Source organism: Macaca nemestrina, chromosome 14, assembly GCF_043159975.1.
Source record: "Macaca nemestrina isolate mMacNem1 chromosome 14, mMacNem.hap1, whole genome shotgun sequence".
NCBI classification, from domain to species: Eukaryota; Metazoa; Chordata; class Mammalia; order Primates; family Cercopithecidae; genus Macaca; species Macaca nemestrina.
Genome location: NC_092138.1, coordinates 113968743 through 113988367, shown reverse-complemented (window position 1 = coordinate 113988367; position 19625 = coordinate 113968743). Strand labels below are relative to the sequence as shown.

Sequence of the window (19625 nt, the reverse complement as noted above, 5' to 3'; positions counted from 1 at the left end):
AAAAAAAAAAAGGCATCTCTTGAATGCCTGCATTTGGGCTTTACCAGGTTTTCATACCCTAGAGATCATTGGCCTGTAGGCTACGCATCTAGGAGTAATGATCTCCTCGCATCTGCACGTTGGTATAAAAACACCACGCATGTACCATTGATTATCAAGGGTGGAATTCAACACTGTTGTTTAGAAAAATCACTCCTGCATATTTCAGCGTTGTAAGAGCATAATCACTGTTAGGCTGTGCCCAGAAAAAGGTCAGGCAAAGCCCTGGGCACACCTCACCTCGCCCAGGTGGAGGAATCAGAGCAAGTTGAGGGGTAACGGGGTCCTGCTACAGTCATACACGTGGAATGTGGAATACTAACGTTCCGTGTTCAATGCATTCCATGTTCAGTGCTAACAGGGGGCGCATGTTGTTTGGGATTCAACTTTGAGATAAAAATTCTTGCTAGTCATCTTTCAGGTGAGTTGAATATGGAAAGCATTCTAGGGTTCTATGGCAGGCTAAGGTTTTTATGTTTTTGTATAAACCAAAGTAACTGCTACTGTGTTACCAAAGTTACTGCTACTGTGTTACCAAAGTTACTGCTACATAGTAACTGCTACTATGTGTTTGTATAAACCAAAGTAACTGTCAACTTTTTTGTGTTCCTCAAAGTAGTCTCATTGTTCTCACCGATTGGCTTTAGAATGTATCACTGTCCCAAACTGGAACTTTTAAGATGCATTTCCTTCCTGGCTGACAGAGTCTCCCTCCTCTACGTGGGGGAACCACGCGGTATTTCATTAGGCACCGTTGGGCCTTCGGTGCCTCTTGTGAGGCTTGCCCTGGTTCAGACTTGGAGCTGAGCAAAACTGATTTATTGAGTGCAAGTCTTCAGCCTCAGCTTGCCTCCTTGGGACTGCAGAGATTGAGCATGCAGCTCCAGGGAATGCCTGCGGTGGAGTCTGCAGTCGGAGCTGGGAGCCAGATCAGGGGCAGGACTGGGGGAAGCACCCAGGGGAGCCCCACGCTCTGGTCCTGGGAGGAGAGGGGAGGAGCAGAAAGGCAACGCATCAAACAGGCAGAGGCCCAGAGGGCAACAGAGCCTTCCCATGTGAAGTTGCTAATTGCGCTTTAATAATAGTCAGGAGGGCAAAAGAGGCCAGTGTTCGCACAAAGCCGGACGGCTCGTACCGCATCAGGCCGCGCTCTGCTGGGCCTCGCCAAGTTCCCCAGGCTGGCTGGCTTCTTTTCTTTCCTTTTTTTTTCATCTGTGACATCTGCTCAGTGCTTGTCCCTCCTGTGATACCATACCCCTCGCAGCTGTGCAGACCTCCAGCTCTGCACTGGTGCCTGGAGTGCCCTGAGCATACGGCCTTTTTGATGTGTGATAAAACAGAACCGAGCCACGGGGGTATGGTGAGCGAAGGCATCAGAATATCAATTAACCTGCTCTGAACAAAGCTGCAGCTCAGAGTGGAATAGACATTTCACTGAAGTGTCAGGAAGATGGATAATGTATTCTAATTAGGGATTGACTGATACCTCCACATCCAGCCACTCCTGGACGTGATACCCGCGAACCTCGAAACGCAGGCTTCTTGGGAATGTCTTAATGTCCCCTCGTGGCAGTTGTCGGGTGCTATTTACTGATTTATGACTTCTTGCTTTGCCAGAATTTGCAGCCATTAAAGTCCTCCCAGCCAAAATTGCTGCTTCCCTGTGAACGTGCAGCCCATTTTGCAGCTGGGCAAATAACGCCTTAGCAAGAGCTCTGGGAAAGATCTTTTCTGAGCACCCAGCCTGCAGCTTTCATCATGAGGATGCCGTAGGATAGACCCGCCTTCCACAGAGGTTTGGTCAAGGCGCCCTCCCTTCCAGGTGGACCAGTGTGGACCAGCGTGGGCTGGCACAGAGAGGAAGAGCCTCCACGGCTGCCTTCTCCATACGGTGGGGGGCGGCTCTAATGGGGCCTGGGTGCTGCTCGAGGGCTTCCTCGGGGACCTTGTTTCTTAGTCCCCAGATGATCGTACCATTTCCCCAACTCAGAAAGAGCAGACCTGGAAAGCTGGTGGCCTAGGGCTCACTCCAGAGGCCCCCACCTTCTTCCTTGTAGATTTTCACATCTGCACCAGAATGACACTCCAGTGAGGCCAGGCTAATTAGGGAGATGTTCCTCATTTTGCTGCACTTTTCCTGTGTAATTGGAAGTCCCGCTTTCTCCAGTGAAAAGTCAGTGAGAGCTGTTCCCCTGAATAGTTCTAAAAGCTTTGGACCACATACTGATATCTGCTGCAAATTTGTGGGCGAGATTATAATGATTGCTCAGTAATGCAATATTAAAAGCAGAGGCCTTTCTCAGTGCCGAGCAAAGATGGAGTTCCAACCTTCCAGCTTCAAAAAGGGACTCAAAACAGAATTACCAGCCCTTGTACTAGCAGCAGCAATCAATGGGCTCCCAATTCCTTCCCGTCCAAATAAAGGAAAAATAAGGGGGTGTGAATTTAGCTAAAGTTCAGAAAATGTTGGTTCGGCTTCCAGAACTGCGAGGGAGCTCTCAGACGCTCCGTCTCCTGGTTCTGCTGGTGTTGCTCACGTCTGTAGATGTTTGCTGTTTCCAGGAGCTGCAGCCCGGCACTTGGCTGGCTCTAACAAGGACTTGAGGGAGCAAAACGCTGTTAAAAATTTTTTTTTTGCACTTTTGCTTCATTAGTTCTAGAAACCAGGGGTTCTGTGGCTGTGAGTCTTCCTGTATAATTCAAGAAATTAATGAAAGCTTGCTGGATTTTTCCGACAGTCTTTAGGCTGCAAATTTGTTTAGCTTTTTTTTTTTTAACTGTCAGTGGAGGCTACTGGAACCTAAATATTTTAATATTGAAGAAAGGCAGGCTTTTTTTTTTTTTTTTTTTTTTTTTTTTTTTTTTTTCCAGAGACAAGGTCTCACTCTGTCACCCAGGCTGGAGTGCAATGGCATGATTATAGCTCACTGCAGCCTCAAATTCCTGGGCTAAGGGGATCTTTCTGCCTCAGCCTCCCAAGTAGTTGGGACTATAGGTATGCGCCAACACGCCTGGCTAATTTTTAAAAATCTTTTTTGGTAGAGTGGGGGTCTCACTATGTTGTTGCCCAGGCTGGTTTGAAATTCCTGGCCTCAAGCAATTCTCCTGCCTTGGCTTCCTAAAGTGCTGGGATTTCAGGCGTGAGCCACTGCACCCAGACCACCTTTTGGTCTGTTTGTAAAGGAAGAAATCTCTTACCATCGCCCACACTGTGGTCAGGTGGTGTGGACGTGAGGGACCTGGAGGCTGAGTCCGTCCATGTCAGTCCATCCTCTGATCTTAGAGCAACCGAGTCTCATAATGGTTGAGAGGGAGGGCTTTACAGCAAGTGGGGGCTCCCAGTGTTGACTCCCAGTTGCTGGACCCCACTACCTGCAAAATGGATACTTGAAACAATTCACTCCTTTCTTTCAGCTCTTCCAAAGCTCACTTTACTAATGTACCTGGACACCAAGTCTAAAGCATTAGACTGTGTGTGTGTGTGTGTGTGTGTGTGTGTGTGTGTGTAACTCTAAACTCATGGGACTTGAAAGGACTTTAGAAATTGTTTAATGTGAACATTGCCGAGGGACATAAAAAAGCAACTTAAGCAAATGAGACGATAATGTGTTGACTTGATAGTGTAAAAATGTCAATTTGTCGTGAATTGATCTACACATTTAATGTTGTTCCAAAATCCTAGTGGAATTTCTATTTGGGAACTTGACAAAATATTTTTAATGTTTACCTGAAAGATCTTGTTTTGAAAAAAAAGAAAAAAGAAGGGAAAGTTTATTTTACTAGACATTATGAGAACCTATAAAACAACAACAATTTAAACAGTTAAATAAAAAGAATTTAACAGGCCGGGCGCGGTGGCTCAAGCCTGTAATCCCAACACTTTGGGAGGCCAAGACAGGTGGATCACGAGGTCAGGAGATCGAGACCATCCTGGCTAACCCAGTGAAACCCCGTCTCTACTAAAAAATACAAAAAACTAGCTGGGCGAGGTGGCGGGCACCTGTAGTCCCAGCTACTTGGGAGGCTGAGGCAGGAGAATGGCCTAAACCCGGGAGGCGGAGCTTGCAGTGAGCTGAGATCCGGCCACTGCACTCCAACCCTGGCGACAGAGCAAGACTCCGTCTCCAAAAAAAAAAAAAAAAGAATTTAACAATTTACAGGCAGAAAGAGGCCAGAGCCAATGTCGTTATCAGCATTTAGACTCTGATAAAAGTGTCCTCAGAGGGGAAAAGATGGGCTGTATTGGGGGTGAGTTTGGAACAAGTGGTGAGTCACAAGGAAACAGATTACATCACAGCCCCATATCATTCGCAAACCGAAATGCAGCCCTATTACACGGATCATTACTATTTACAAGTAAAGAGTAAACACACAAGAATACAATTTAACGGCAAGTGAATATGTATCAGCTTTTGCAGTGGGGAGGGTGTTTTTATGCATCCACACAACGCCAGAATCTAAAGAGGAAAGCAGTGATTGATTTGGCCACAAACTGGTGTGTGAAAAGCAACACCACACACAAAATGAAAAGGCTGCAAGACAAACTGCTGAAAATGTTGGCAACATAGTTTGCCTCAAAGGGTTTGTGGTAGTGTTTGCCAAAATCCAAAATGGGGTAACGTTCTTAATATGTAAAGAGCTCTTGTCAATAAATAAAAGGATGAAACCCCCAGGGGAAAGCAGATAGATGACGCGAATAGACATTTTGGAAAAGAAAAAAAATCCAAATAGCTAATAAACATATGGAAAAAATACTGAACCTCATTAATGATCAAAGAAATGTAAATTAAAGCAGCAGTGGTATACTGTATTTTGCTGGACAGATTTTTTTTCCCCTAGATAATGCCCAACTTTGGCAGAGATGCAAGGAAACAGATGCTTTGCCATTGGATTCATAAACTGGTGGGTCATTTTGTACAGCAATGTGGCAAAATGTATCAAAAGTCATAAAAGAAGGTGTCAACTTTTAGAAATTTATCTGAGGATGTTTGCTAGGCATCCAGATGCATATACAACATTGTTTACAATGGTGGAAAACTGGAATCAAACTGAACAATATGAGCAACAATATGGGATCAGTTACCATCCGGTCAGTTCATGCAATACCAGGCAGCTGTGAAAACTTCTGTGCAGGGAGCACTTTGTGACATGGGAAAACGTTCATGAAGTGTTTTTGCTAGAAAGTAACAGATTACCAAATAGTATGTACGGTGTGATTCCCCTCCCCACAGCCCCCAGCCGCCAGGAACAAAGGTATCTGCACTTGCTGCTTGGAAGGAGATACACCAGAATGTTGACAGTGGCTTGTTTGGGTCTCAGGTGTTACCAGTGACTTATTATTTCAGCTTTTCAGTATTTTCCACACAGTGTACAATGATTGTATATTACTTTCACAATTGGATTTAAAGAGTTAGTAAAGGCCGGGCACAGTGGCTCACGCCAGTAACGCGAGCACTTTGGGAGGCTGAGGCAGGAGCATTGCTCGAGCCCAGGAGTTCAAGACCAGCCTAGGCAATGTAGCAAGACTCTCTCTCTATAAATAGATAGTAAAAATAAACCTGTAAACCAGTTCCCTAGCTGTACCAAGAGGGGGCTGATGCGTGAGGAATTTCAGTCCTTTAAGAAGGTAGCTGCAGAGCAGAAACCGGAATCATCGTCCAGAGTTTGTTTTTAAGAAAAGTGGGGTGTTACTGCAGATATATGAGGCAGAAAATAAAAACAAAAGCGGGGTTTTCACCCTGGTCTCAGGAATCTCTCCGAAACTCTCTTTAGGAAATTATCCAAAATGTGGAAAGCGCTAGATGCACAAAGATGTTCATCGAGGTATTATGTATGATAGTGGACACTGCTCGCAGTTGAAATGTGCATTCGTGGGCGTAGTTAAGTTGCTGTGTACATTCTCTTGGTGGGACATTGCACAGCCGTTGATAATGGGGACAATGAGGTGCCGCGCAGATGTGAAGAGATGCTTGTGGTTGCTATTGTGTGGTGGAAAAAATCAAGACGTAGGCCGGGCATGGTGGCTCACGCTTGTAATCCCAGCACTTTGGGAGGCCAAGGCAGGCAGATCACCTGAAGTCAAGAGTTTGAGACCAGCCTGGCTAACATGGTGAAACTCCGTTTCTACGAAAAATACAAAAAATTAGCCGGGCGTGATGGCACACGCCTGTAATCCCAGCTACTTGGGAGGCTGAGGCAGGAGAATTGCTTGAACCTGGGAGGCGGAGGTTGAAGTGAGCTGAGATCACGCCATTGCACTCCAGCTTGGGCAACAAGAGTGAAACTCCGTATCAAGAAAAAAAAAAAAATCAAGATGTAAAATATATATGTTATGATTATAGTCACCAACATATGCTTCAGAAGGGAATATAATAATATATTACAAAGTAGGGTTTTTTGTTTGTTTTTTTTTGTTGTTGTTGTTGTGGTTTTTAAGACAGAGTCTTGCTCTGTCGCCGAGGCCAGAGTGCAGTGGCGCGATCTCGGCTCACTGCAAGCTCTACCTCCTGGGTTCACACCATTCTCCTGCCTCAGCCTCCTGAGTAGCTGGGACTACAGGCACCCGCCACCACGCCCGGCTAATTTTTTGTATTTTTAGTAGAGACGGGGTTTCATCGTGTTAGCCAGGATGGTCTCGATCTCCTGACCTTGTGATCCGCCCACCTCGGCCTCCCAAAGTGCTGGGATTACAGGCGTGAGCCACCGCGCCTGGCCACAAAGTAGTTTTTAAAGGGTGAAGTAGCTATCAGAAACATTTATGTATTTTTTTGTCTTAAAAGTTCTAGTCTTTCTATAAAGCTATTATGTTCCTTTTAAAATAATTCCAAAAAATCTAAAAATCAAAACAGATGAGCACCTCTCTGAATCCTCTGTCTAGGGCTGGATTCTGGATGGCATCCCCGAGACGCGTGAGCAGGCCCTGAGGATCCAGACCCTGGGGATCACCCCTAGACACGTCAGTGAGTAGCTCCCAAGGGTCCCCCACCTGCCACAGCTGCAGCCCCAAGGGGTGGCCAGTGAGCACCCCGCTCATGCCGCCTGCTCCCGACCTCAGCCCAGGCACTGTCCGAGACCCAGCAAGGAAGAGGACAGCACAGCTGAATTTTTCACAGAGCTAACTATATTCAGGGCTGGTTCTTAAGAAAAGTGGGGTTTTGCTTTCAGCCTGGTGATTCCTTGTCCCAGGAAGAAAATCAACTAGAATGCTATGCAGGCATTCAGTGCACGCAGAGATGCCCATCATGGCATTATCTGTGACGAGGGAAATTGCTAACAGGCAGAACTTTCAGTCATGGGCCTGGCTCTGTCCCGAGGTTACACTCTGTCCCGATGTTACGCTCTTTGTGTTTGAGTGCAAGAAGACTTTTCTCTTAGGAAATCATGGGCATGGGAGATGATTGTTGTTTTAATGTCATTATACAGAAAAACAAAAAACCTAAAGCAAGTATTGGTCCGTGCTATTCATATGTGTGGCACCCGCTGCCTGACATGCCTGCTTTTCTCCTTTTCTTCTCTGTCCAGTCGTGCTGAGTGCTCCAGACACAGTCCTGATCGAGAGAAACCTGGGGAAGAGAATCGACCCTCAAACTGGAGGTATGGCTATGGCCACCCCCACCCAGCCCCATGGGGTTTCAGAGACCCTGGTGGTGACAGCCTGCCTACCATTTCCCGAGCTCGCATTCTGCTCTGGGCACCCACAGAGGGACACAAGGAAGGCTGCCACAGGCTGGGCTCTGAGCTGGAAGACACTGGCAGGGGTACATTCTGGTAGATGAGGAAAGGGAGGCCCGTTTAGGTTAAAGGAGGAGACTTTCTTGTGGCAGAACCAGAGTACAGTGTGGGGGGTCATGTGGGGCACCTGGGCTTGGGGCCCACACAGGAGCCAGGGGACGTGTCTGCCTCTCCCTGGGACAAATTATGTACTCCCTAACACCCCTTGTTCTTTGGTATGCATACAGAAGACAGAGGCATGAGCATTACCTGGGAGAATTGGCAGGTGCTGCAGGGGACAGGGCCCTTGAACTGGGCCTTGAAGACCAGGCAGTTCAGCAAGGGGCTGGCGGGAGGATGGGGGGAGGCGGGACTGCCCTTGATGGTCCGGGCCTCAGGCTATGGTGGCAAATAGACCTGGGTTTGTGGATCCTAGCTCTGCCCCTTTCTGGCTGTAGACATGGGATACCTGAGGTTCAGTTTTCTTATCTGTACATGAGGATGAAAATACCAACCTAGGGCAGGGCGCGGTGGCTCAAGCCTGTAATCCCAGTACTTTGGGAGGCCGAGACGGGTGGATCACGAGGTCAGGAGATCGAGACCATCCTGGCTAACACGGTGAAACCCCGTCTCTACTAAAAAATACAAAAAACTAGCCGGGCAAGGTGGCGGACGCCTGTAGTCCCAGCTACTCGGGAGGCCGAGGCAGGAGAATGGCGTAAACCCGGGAGGCGGAGCTTGCAGTGAGCTGAGATCCGGCCACTGCACTCCAGCCTGGGCAACAGAGCAAGACTCTGTCTCAAAAAAAAAAAAAAAAAAAAGAGAGAAAATACCAACCTAATGACTGATGTGATGGCTCTGAGGATGAAATGGGAGTCTGCAGGTAGGTGCCTGTCAAGAGTGCCTGGCACAGAATAAGTGCTCAGAAGTTCACGGCAGCCCTTGCCCTGGGCCCTGTTCTTGTATTGTAACAAGAACAGTAGTTAAGAGCAGGCTCAGAGTCGCTGGAAGCGCTGGTTTTGAATGACAGTGTCCTGCCGCGGTCAGCCACACCCCAGGAATTTGCAGGGCCTGGCCTCCAGGACAGCAAGCACTCCAGTCAGCACAGCGGCGCCCACAGGGCCCCTGCATGGCCATTTCTAACTGTGCACCTCTCTCCTTGCAGAGATTTATCACACCACCTTTGACTGGCCACCCGAATCTGAAATCCAGAACCGTCTGATGGTGCCAGAGGACATCTCAGAGCTGGAGACGGCTCAGAAACTGCTGGAGTATCATAGGAACATCGTCAGGGTCATTCCCTCCTACCCCAAAATCCTCAAAGTCATCAGTGCTGACCAGCCATGTGTGGACGTCTTCTACCAGGGTAAACACAAGCAGGCAGCCCCACCCTGGACAGGCGGCCAAGGGCTGGGCTCACTGTGCCCTCTACCACTTTGTCCCTTACTCTGGGAGTGGCCAGTGTCTGGGACATGCCTGGGACCCTGGGAGTCAAGTCATAGATGACCCGGGTTCCCTGCCCGGAAACGCATGTGTGCAGAGCCCCTGGGTGAACCCCACTTGGAGACCCTGGGCTAATGTCCCACACTCAGATGTGGTCACATCTCTGGCCCACAGCAGATTTGGTGGTGATGGGGTTGGGAGGAGGAGAGGCGAGGGATGGGGTGGGAGGGACATGGTAGCAAGAAGTTTGAGCCTGACCTTGAGGGAGAGGAAAGAAGAAATATATAACGATTAAGACAAAAACAAAATCACCACCACCACACACACACAACACAACAAAACACACACACACACACACAATACAGGTGATATGCTTCCTTTAGGATGGAGATACATGGCCCCGCGCCTGGCACTGCTTTGCTGTCCACAGCAATGGCTGATGTTCCCAGCAGCTCAGGAGCCACTGCGGGTGGCCTGTGCGAGGTCGGGGAATGGCTGAGCTGGGCAACGTGTTCGAATCTCAGCCCCGACGCAGCCCAGCTGTGCAGCCTTCAACAATTGTCCTAACTCCTCAGAGCCCTAGTTTTGGCATCCCTGAAATAGAAACAAAACTTGTGCCCTCCTCCCAGGCGTAGGTGAGGATTAAATGGGATTCTCCAAATCGTGTGTCCACAGCCACAAGCCCAGTTCTGGTGCAGAGGAAAGCCTCAATAAACATCAGACATCATAGCTCCTATCATTGTTCAACACCCTGTCCAAAAAGGCAAGGGCGAGGTGGAATAATTCTATCCCCAAATAGCTATATTGTCATTTTCAAAAGTCTTGCTGAGCTTCAGTCATCTGAAAGCCCAGTTATCCCTTTCCATGCAGTGTCGGGTAAATGAAGCATTTACGACGCAGGGAACATCACAGATATTTAAGACACTTGACAGTTTACAAAGTCCTTTTTTTCATATATTCTCTCAAATCTCTCCAAGAAGAGTTCTGTTTCACTGGGGAGGTGGTTTTGAGCTCCCTCAAGCCCTTCCCTGCTGACTCTCCCAGCACCCTCTCCTGCCGGTAGACTCGGTGCATAAACCTCATTGCCACGCTGAGCTCGGAGATGCGATGTTTGCCGGCGTGGGTTGAACAGCTTCGCCCTCTGAAGGGGGCAGTCAGCCAACGGGTGGGTTAGTAGAAAGTGTCGCTACTTAAAGAAGAAATGCCAGGCTTATGAGGGCTTATAATTTTCCAGTGATTTTGCATCTCGGAAGGGTCTTTAGTAACAAACACTGCACTCTTAAGATAAACAACCACAACATTTGTCTTATGCCATGATTCTGCATTTACACATTAATTACTTCCAAATTACTTAATTAAATTTAAAAGTTCATATGATCATTCATAAAGAATTCATGCCTGGAATTGTAAATAAAAATGTGAGTGTCTGAATATTAATTATTATTAATTAATAATGCAGAGAGATAAATTGAAAATTGGAATGCAAAATTCTCTCTGTGTTGTTTTTTTAATCTCTCTGCAGTGCACCCAGCAACCACATATTTTTAAAAAGAATAATTAGATGTTGAGACTGTCTGGGGGATCATTACTTCTAATTAACTTAGTTATTTACTGTAAATTAAGCATCATTTGTAAGCAGGCTGCTTTGCCTGTAGTATTTGTGCTTTTCAGATGCATGGGATTATGGAAGGTCTGAGAAGAAAGAGAGCCTCGCCTGAGTAGCTTCCTTTGGGCTTCTCTCAGTGGAGGAATGGTACCCATGGCGGGAGGTTTGGGAGAGTTGCCCCAGCTCTGCCAAGTCTCAGCCTAATTGGCTCATCTGTAAAATGGGACGTGAATAACGCAGCCCTCAGGGGATTGTTGGGTCAAACAAACAAGATGGTGCCTGTGGAGTATTTGTCGTAGCAATTAGTACATGCCATTGATGATGCTGATCACAACCTGGAAAAAAGTCCATTCTAACTCATCTGTGCCTTCCGAAAAGAGGGGACTGTTCTTCTCTAATGACCCTTCCAATTTAAAAGTCCTGCAAAGATTTGAGAGGTCAGGGTTTTCACAATGAACATATCCCAGCGGTTCACAGTCGGGGGCAGTTTTGCCCCCGCCGCACCCCCGGGGACATTTGGCAATGTCCGTAAAGGTTTTTTTGTGCTTGCAGTTGTGCTACTGGCACCCAGCGGGTAGAGGCCAGGGACGCTTCTCAACATCCTGCGGTGCCCAGAACGGCCCCGCAACAAAGAATCTTCTGGCCCCAAATGGCGGTAGTGCTGAGGATGAGGAATCTACCTGGTTCTTGGGTGGCATGTTCCTGAAGGAAGCATGATGGCCTGGCCCCTCAACCAGCACAGAATCCACTGCAAGGCACATTGGCAAAGGCAGACCGGCAGGAAGGTGTAACGGGGCCACCCATAGCTGACTTTGCATAGGACAGTCTGGGGCCTTGGAAGGAGGGGGAGGTCTGTCTGGGGAAGGATACCCTGTTTTGAAGGCTGGCTTGGGGACTGGCACAGGTCCGTGCCTCATCTGTGGGCATCTGCCCTGCCTCAAGGTGCCCGAAATGCTGCCCTTTACAACCTCATCAGCTTTTCCTCGCGGCTCCCCGCTTCTGAGCTCCGGCGGGAGGTGACCTGTTTGATGTTTTTCCTGTGGCTTCTTGGCATCCAGTGTCCCCCATGGTGCAGGTGGCCTCATTGTTGGAGACACTCACCCCATCTCCTCACTTCTTTGTTCACCAAATGCCAGGGGCACACCACAGGCCAAGGCTGTGCAGCTACATCTGGCCACTCTTGTGACCTATTGGATCACTACCTCTTTGGAGAGTCGCAACAAAGTTGGTGTCACCAGAGTGCAGCTGCACAAATTACTCTCCACTAATTCGAGTCCTTTAAAAGTCCCTGGGCACTGGGCCCCTATGAGGCTGGATGCGTTTATCAAAGCCTGTGTCTGACATTCAGGTGCACCTAGCAGAAAGCCAGCGTGCAATTCTAGAAGACCAGCCTAGTCCTGGGGCTTCCGGTTGGGAGGCTCAGCCCGAATCAGTAGGAAAAGCCACCAGGCCTGTAGAGAGTGCTCTCATGTCCTGGGACCAGCCTCCCAACTGCAACACAGCCAGCCCTAGGAATCCTTCCTTCAGCCTGGAAGGAAATGCAGACACCTGCACGTGTTTAGACACCTGTGTTGAGAGGAATTCCAGGGCAGCGCTCGAGGGTGGCTTCTGTGGACTTCACTACTTGCTCCCTGCCTTGGTGCCCAGGCCTGCCACATAATTCTTTTCCCTGCCTCTTCGCCAGATGCACAGAGGGCTTCCATGGTGCTGTGAAAGAGAAAAATAGTTACTGCCGTTAAAAGAGTCAAAGCAGAGGGGCTGCAAGCTGCTTTCCTGTTCTCTAGGACCTAGGTTTGTTATCCTCATATCCTTTCTTTCCAGCTCTGACCTATGTCCAAAGCAACCATCGTACTAATGCCCCGTTCACCCCAAGGGTGCTGCTGCTCGGGCCTGTGGGCAGTGGGAAAAGTCTGCAGGCCGCCCTCCTGGCCCAGAAATACAGGCTTGTCAATGGTGAGTGCCCCAGGCGCTGGGCTGCCCAGCTTGGAGCGCCTTTCCCTACCTCCTGCTCCTCCTCCCCAGCTCTCTCATTTTATCTGGGGTGGTGTGGGGGAGAAGGGTCAGTATCACTTCTTTTTCTGGCTCTTTGTTCTTAACTATTTTCTGTTAGTCCATCTTTGCAGGAATAGATATTTTTCCTCCCGAAGAATATTGCCGTAAAAACATTAACCACTAAAAACATGCCCACAGCCTAAAGAGACAGAACATTTTTCAGTCATCATTTTTTATATCCTTTGGAGCGGGGGGTTTGTCTGTGCCATACGCCAGGGGTGGCTCCCATCTTGCCCCTGCCATCTCCCCTGAAGCCTCAGCTCCTGCATAATAGGAATGTGCTGTTTGTTTATTTTCTCCCGTCTCGTTTGGCGCCCCCAACCCAGGTCAGTGTGTTTACAGGCAAACAATTTCTGAAGCAGAGGAAGACGTCTCGCTCTGCACAGTTTCAATAAATATTTTACCAGGAGGAGAGAAAATATTAAAATCAGCTCTCCAGGTCTTTCCCGGTTTGGTCCCAGGCGGTCTTGGATGCCAGCTTGTGTTCAGGAGGATAAAGGGATAGGAATGAGGAAGAAACTGTAGCAGAGACACACTGCCAGGTTGAAGGTAGTTAAAAGCGCTGCCCCCACGCACACCATGCTCCACAAGCCTAAATAACCTCTACTGTATTTACTAAGGGAACATGAGACCTGCACCCCCAAATATATGCATATGCATACAACCCCCCAAATTATACAGGTATACCATATGAATGTAGAGAGGGAATACAAACAAATATATAGACACACAAATATACGTACAAATGTTTATACATGTATATACATATATTTGTGTATGTATATACACATATACGTACAAATGTTTGTACATGTATATACATACAAATATATGTATATGCCTCCCCAGAAGGATCAAGCTTTGAATAAAAATGCTTCTCAATTAGGCCTCCTCCAGCTTACAGTTCTAAAGCCACTGAGACTAGCAAGGAATCCATGACAAAAGTCACACCCCTAAAATGAAGATAGAGACCTGAACAATTATTCTGCAAATTTGGTTACTATGGAAAATTAACCAGGACATTTAGAAAAAAAAATGCTTTTCCTTGAGTTCATCTTTAAAAATGAATTTCAATAATTCCTTCTCCTTTTGATTGTGTCTCTTGTTACAAGACAAAATTTCCAGCAGTGTTAGGGATGGCTTCTTTGTTCCGATGACCCGCAGTCTACCTGTGGCGGCACCACTTGCTTACGTGCGTGCACACATCGTTACGGGAAGGGACAGAGTGAGAGCGGAGGGGCACTGGCGGTGGTGGGAGGGTCTGAACACGCAACAGCGATACTGTAATGCAGTGCAGAGCTTTATGGAAATAATTGTCTCGGTGCTCTGTTTTATGATGCAGACACTCTCATTCAAGAAAAGGTTTTTTTTTTTTTAATTTAAATTGCATTCAGCACACCAATTATGAAGAGATGAAATTATCTTCCTAGATTTTTCCAAAAATGAAAATAGGAAGGCTTGTCATGGTTTTTGCTTGTTACCTAAGAGCCATGATGGGGCTTGTTTAGATAGTTAAGCATTTGGAGACTGCCTCAGGAAGTTCCCATTTATCAAGGGGTTCTTGATAAACACAAGACATCATGATATTTAAGCAAACCCATTTAAAGGACCTAAGGCAGGAAGCGGTAGCCTTGGGATCTCTCTGCAAATGCCTGTCTGAACCCAGAGCTCTGGGTGCTGTCTGCTCCGCTGCGGCCATCCGCTGGCCTGGTTCTAAACTTACTGCCACAGAGTTCATCAGAAGACCCCACTTAGGATGGTGGGATTATACATGGACACAACTTTCTGAAAGGCAAGAGCCACTATTGGTTAAAGCGCTAACTGCGCAAACCCTGTGACCCTGGGATTTAACTCCTAGGAGTTTATTCTGCTCCAGCACTCAGATATGCAGCGAGAGATGTGGCAGAAGCATAATGAGAAACACATGCAACCTCCAACTCTGTTAATAAGCAGGTTTGTGAAATAAGTTGTGATAAACCCATGTAATGGATTGCGAGGCAGCTGTTAAAAATAAACCTGTAAAGTGATTTGATGTCGGTGATACGTGGCTAAGTAAGGGAGGGGCAGAAAACAATTTGCTCAGCAGTATCCAGGGGGTGAGCTCATTTTTGTTTAAAAAGCATGTTAGTTTATGCTCAGAAAAAAGCCTAAAGAAATATCCATACACCAAACTGCTTATCTCGGCAGAGCTGTGTATTATACAATTCAGATTTTTTTTTTTTTTACAGTGAGCATGAACTCCTTCCTTCCTTCCTTCCTTCCTTCCTTCCTTCCTTCCTTCCTTCCTTCCTTCCTTCCTCCCTTCCTTCTTTTTCTTTCTTTCTTCTTTTTTTTTTCGGGTCTTGCTCTGTCACCCTGACTGGAATGCAGTGGCGTAATCATGGCTCACTGCAGCCTCCAGCTCCTCAAGTGATCCTCCCACCTCAGCCTCCCAAGTAGCTGGGACGACAGGTATATGCCACCATGCTCAGCTAATTTTTTATTTTTGTAAAGATGGGATCTCTCTATGTTGCCCAGTCTAGTCTCAAATTCTTGGCCTGAAGCAGTCCTCCCACCTAGGCCTCTGGTTTCCTGTTTGACTCGTGTACTATTTAGAATGCACCTTGCTTAATTCCCACATATTTGGGGATTTTCCTGATTGCTTTATATTCTTGATTTCTAATTTAATTCTATTGTGGTAAAAGAACATACCCTATGTGATTTTGATCCTTTGAAATATGCATATATGGTCTATACTGGTGAATTCCAAGTGTACTTAAAAAGTAGGTATTCTGCATTGTTGGATATAGTGTTCTATAATGTTGATTAGGATAAGATGTTTGACAGTGTTTAAGTCTTCTATGTCCTTAATGATTCTCACTCTACTTATTATGTCCGTTATTGAGAGAGGTGTGTCAAACTCTCCCAACTCTTTTATTTTTAATTTTTTACAGTCATCCGGCCCAAAAGGTCAAAAATCTCCCAACTCTGAATTGTGGATTTGTCTATTCTCTGCAAGTTTTTGCTTCATGTAATTTATTGTTAAGTGCATACTGTCACACCTCAGTATCCATGGGGGATTGGTTCCAGGACCTTCCTTGGATACCAAAATCCGAGGATGTTCGAGTCTCTGATACAAAATGGCATAGTATTTGCATATAACCTATGTACATTCTGCTATACACTTTAAATCGTCTCTAGATTACTTATAATACCTAATATAATGTAAATGCTATGCAACAGTTGTTATACTGTATTGTTTAGGGAATATTGACAAGGAAAAAAGACTACATGTTCAGTGCAGACATGATTTTTACCCCAAATATTTTCAACCTGTGGTTGGTGGACTCCATGAGTGTAGAAACTATGGATATGGAGGGTTGATCGTATACAGTAAGAATCATTATATCTCATTGGTGAAATGACCCTTTCATTGCTAGGAAATGTTGCTTTTCCTCTCTAGCAATACTCATTTTCTTGAAGTCTACTTTGTCTGATGTTAATGAAGTTTCTCTAACTTTCTTATGTTTCGTGTCTGTATGATATTCCTTCTATTCTTTTTCTTTTAAACTACCTGTGTCTTATAGTCTAAATATGTGTCTTGTAGGCAGCATACAGTTGGGTCTCACTTTTTTTTTTAAAGAGACAGGGTCTTGCTCTGTTGCCCTGGCTGGAGTACAGTGGTGCAATCATAGCTCATCGCACCCTCAAACTCCTGGGCTCAAGTGAACCTCCCGCCTTGGCCTCCCACTGAAGTCACAGGCATGAGCCACCACGCCTGGCCTGTTTTTGTTTGTTTGTTTTCTACTTGTGTCATCTGTTCTTTGTTCCTCCTTTCCTGCCATGTTTTGGATTAACCAAATATTTTTTAGTAATTCATATTCTTTCTTTCCTTTTTAGCCATATCTCTTTGCTTTATTTTGTTAGTGGTTGCTAGGGATTAAATATTCATCTTTTGCTTGTCACAGCCTATTCTGAGTGAATATTATACCCCAATACGTATGGTATCAGAGACCGGCAGCAGTAGATTTTTCCATTTACCTTACTTCTTTACAGTTGACATACATTTTACTTGTGTGTATGTTATAAACCCTACAATATATTGTAATTATTTTTGTTTTAAATAGTCATTCATCTTTTAAAGAAGTGAAGATATAAAGGGGGAAAGACTTTTATATGTACCCACCTATCAATACTCTTCACTCCTTGGTTTAGATCCAAGTTTCCTTCTGGTATCATTTTCTCTCAGCCTGAAGAACTTCCTTTAACATCTCTTGTAGTGAAAGTGTGCTGGTGACAAATTTTCTCAGCTTTCATACGCCTGAAAATGACATGATTTCATCTTCATTTTTGAAGGATGTTTTGGCCTGCATATAGAAATCTACGTTGACAGTTTCTTTCTCTTAACACTTTAAAGATGTCATTCTATTGTCTTCTGGCTTGCACTTCTTCTGATGAGATCTCAAAGGTTATTTTTACCATTGTTGCCCTACATACTAAGCACCCCCCCTGCCTCCAGCTGCTGTTAATATTTTCTCTTTAGCTTTCAGCAATTTGACTATGATGTATCAAAGTGTGACTTACTTTGTGTCTGTTCTGCTTGGATCTCTTGGGGATCCAAGATTCTTGGATGTGTGGGTTGAAATTTTTAATGAAATTTTGAAATTCTCCTGTCGTTATCTTCTGAAATCTTTTTTCTGCCTGTCTCTCTTCTTTCTGGAACTCCACACATATGTTAGACTGTATGGTATTGTCCTCCAGGTCTCTCAGATTTGGTTCTTTTCTTCCAGTCCTTTTCCATCCCCCTCTTTGCTGCAGTTTGGCTACTTCCTGTTGCCCCTTTTCCTGTCTTTAAATTCACTGATTGTGGCACACTTAGTGATTTGTTTCATTTAAGATACTGTATTTTCCAGTTCCGGAATTTCCATCTGGTTCTTTTTCACAGTTTTCATTTCTCTGCTGAGATTGTCCATCTGTTCACTCATTTTAACTATCTTTTCCTTTAAGGTTTTAAATGCACTCATAATAGCTGTTTTAAAGTCCTGGTGTGCTGATTCTGACATCTGTGTCATCCCCTGATCTGATTCTATGGCCTGTTTTCTCTCCTCATAGGAGAGAAAACATTTTCCTGCTTTTTTGCATGTCAAAGAGCTTTCAATTAAATGCTAGACATTGTGTTTCTGATATTTTTGAAGGTCTGGATCGTGTCATCATTCTGCTTTAAGAGTATTGAGTTTGGAGGATTAACTCCATCCCATTGAAGCTTATTTTTAGGCTTTGTTAAGTGGGACTAGAGTGTTCTTACTCTAGGGCTAGAGTATCCCTGCAGCTAAGGTCTGCCCTTTCTGGAATCTCAGCTGAATGTCTGGGGTGTTCAGCAAGTTCTCTCACTTTGGTTGTCAGAATGCCAGCATCTCCCAGCCCTGTGTGAATTTCCATTCAGTTCACAGCTTCCCGGTAGCTTTTCTCTACCAGGCCTCTGGAGTCTCACCCTGCACATGTGCAGCTCCATATTGGCCAAAGGCTCAGTGAGCCCTTATGAGATTTCTGGAACCCCTTCTGTTCACAGCTGCCTCCTCTCCATTACCCTGTTCTACAAATTCTGGCTGTTTCTGGCTCTAGTCTTTGTTGCTCCCACCCAGTGAGCCTGCTGATCCGTTTGGGCTCCGCTTCTCCTGTGCCATGACTTGAGAAGTGCCCGTAGGTAGAAATCCAGGATAAATATGGGGCTCATTTTGTGTGTTTCCTGCCTCTCAAGGATTACAGACCTGTCTCTCTGTTGTCCAGTGACTCTAAAGAATTGCTTCATAGATTTTGTTCAGTTACACAGCTTTCTATAAGACAAGTTAAATAGATACCCATTACTGCTTCGTGGCCAGAACTGGAAGCTAAGCATGGGTTTGATGTCACACAGACCTGGGTTTGGACCCCAGCTCTGCCCCTTAGTGGCTCTGTGACCTACAGCAGGTTATTTCATCTCTTTGAGCCTGAGTGTCTTTACCTAAGAAACAACAGGTTATTGTGAGGGCCAAATAAAACAAAGCAACAAAGCACACTTAGCACAGTGCTTGGCATATAGGAGTGTCTCAGTTCCCAGCAGCCTTTTTTTTTCTTTTTCTTTTTCTTTCTTTCTTTCCTTTTTTTTTTTTTTTTTTTTTTTTTTTTTGAGACAGAGTCTTGCTCTGTCACCCAGGCTGGAGTGTAGTGGTTTAATCTCTGCTCACTGCAACCTCCGCCTCCTGGGCTCAAGCGATTCTCCTGCCTCAGCCTCCCAAGTAGCTGGGATTACAGGCTTCCACCATCACGCCCGGGCTAATTTTTGTATTGTAGTGGAGACGGGGTTTCACCATGTTGGCCAGGCTGATTTCGCGCTGCTGGCCTCAAATGATCCTCCCTCCTTGGCCTCCCAAAGTGCTGAGATTACAGGCATGAGCCACCGCACCTAGCTTCCAGCAGCCTTTATTTCTCACTTATATGTCCTTTGCTGGTGAGGCTGCCAACCACATTGGATTAAATTAAACAACAACTGCTGTCATTTACATAGTGAATTAAGCATATCATTATTGAGGAATGAATCCTTGGTGACGGTAATTTTGTTAAACATTCATGCTATCCAGTTAACTGTAGGATGTGTTTTTGGTCTCTTTAGTATAGGCAGAAAACTTCTTAGCCCTAAAGGTAAGAAAGCCAAAAGTGTGCAATGAACAATTCATGAAAATATAGCTTAAATCTTCTGGCTTTGGCTAGGAAGGGCTTTCACGGCCAAGGAGGAGTTGCCTGTGTTTATTCACTCGTG

At 45.9% G+C, this 19625-nt stretch overlaps 1 protein-coding gene across 5 annotated transcripts in view; it reads left to right on the top strand.

Annotated features, from left to right (window-relative positions):
- LOC105464067 (adenylate kinase 8) overlaps positions 1-19625 on the top strand; it is a 156816-nt gene that overhangs the window by 42785 nt on the left and 94406 nt on the right. For all 5 annotated transcript variants that reach the window (XM_011711732.2, XM_011711731.3, XM_071078536.1 and 2 more), the window contains 4 exons: positions 6917-6998; positions 7561-7632; positions 8915-9115; positions 12620-12751. In XM_011711732.2, coding sequence (XP_011710034.1) covers positions 6917-6998; positions 7561-7632; positions 8915-9115; positions 12620-12751 — 487 coding nt within the window. The remainder of the gene's footprint in view (positions 1-6916; positions 6999-7560; positions 7633-8914; positions 9116-12619; positions 12752-19625) is intronic.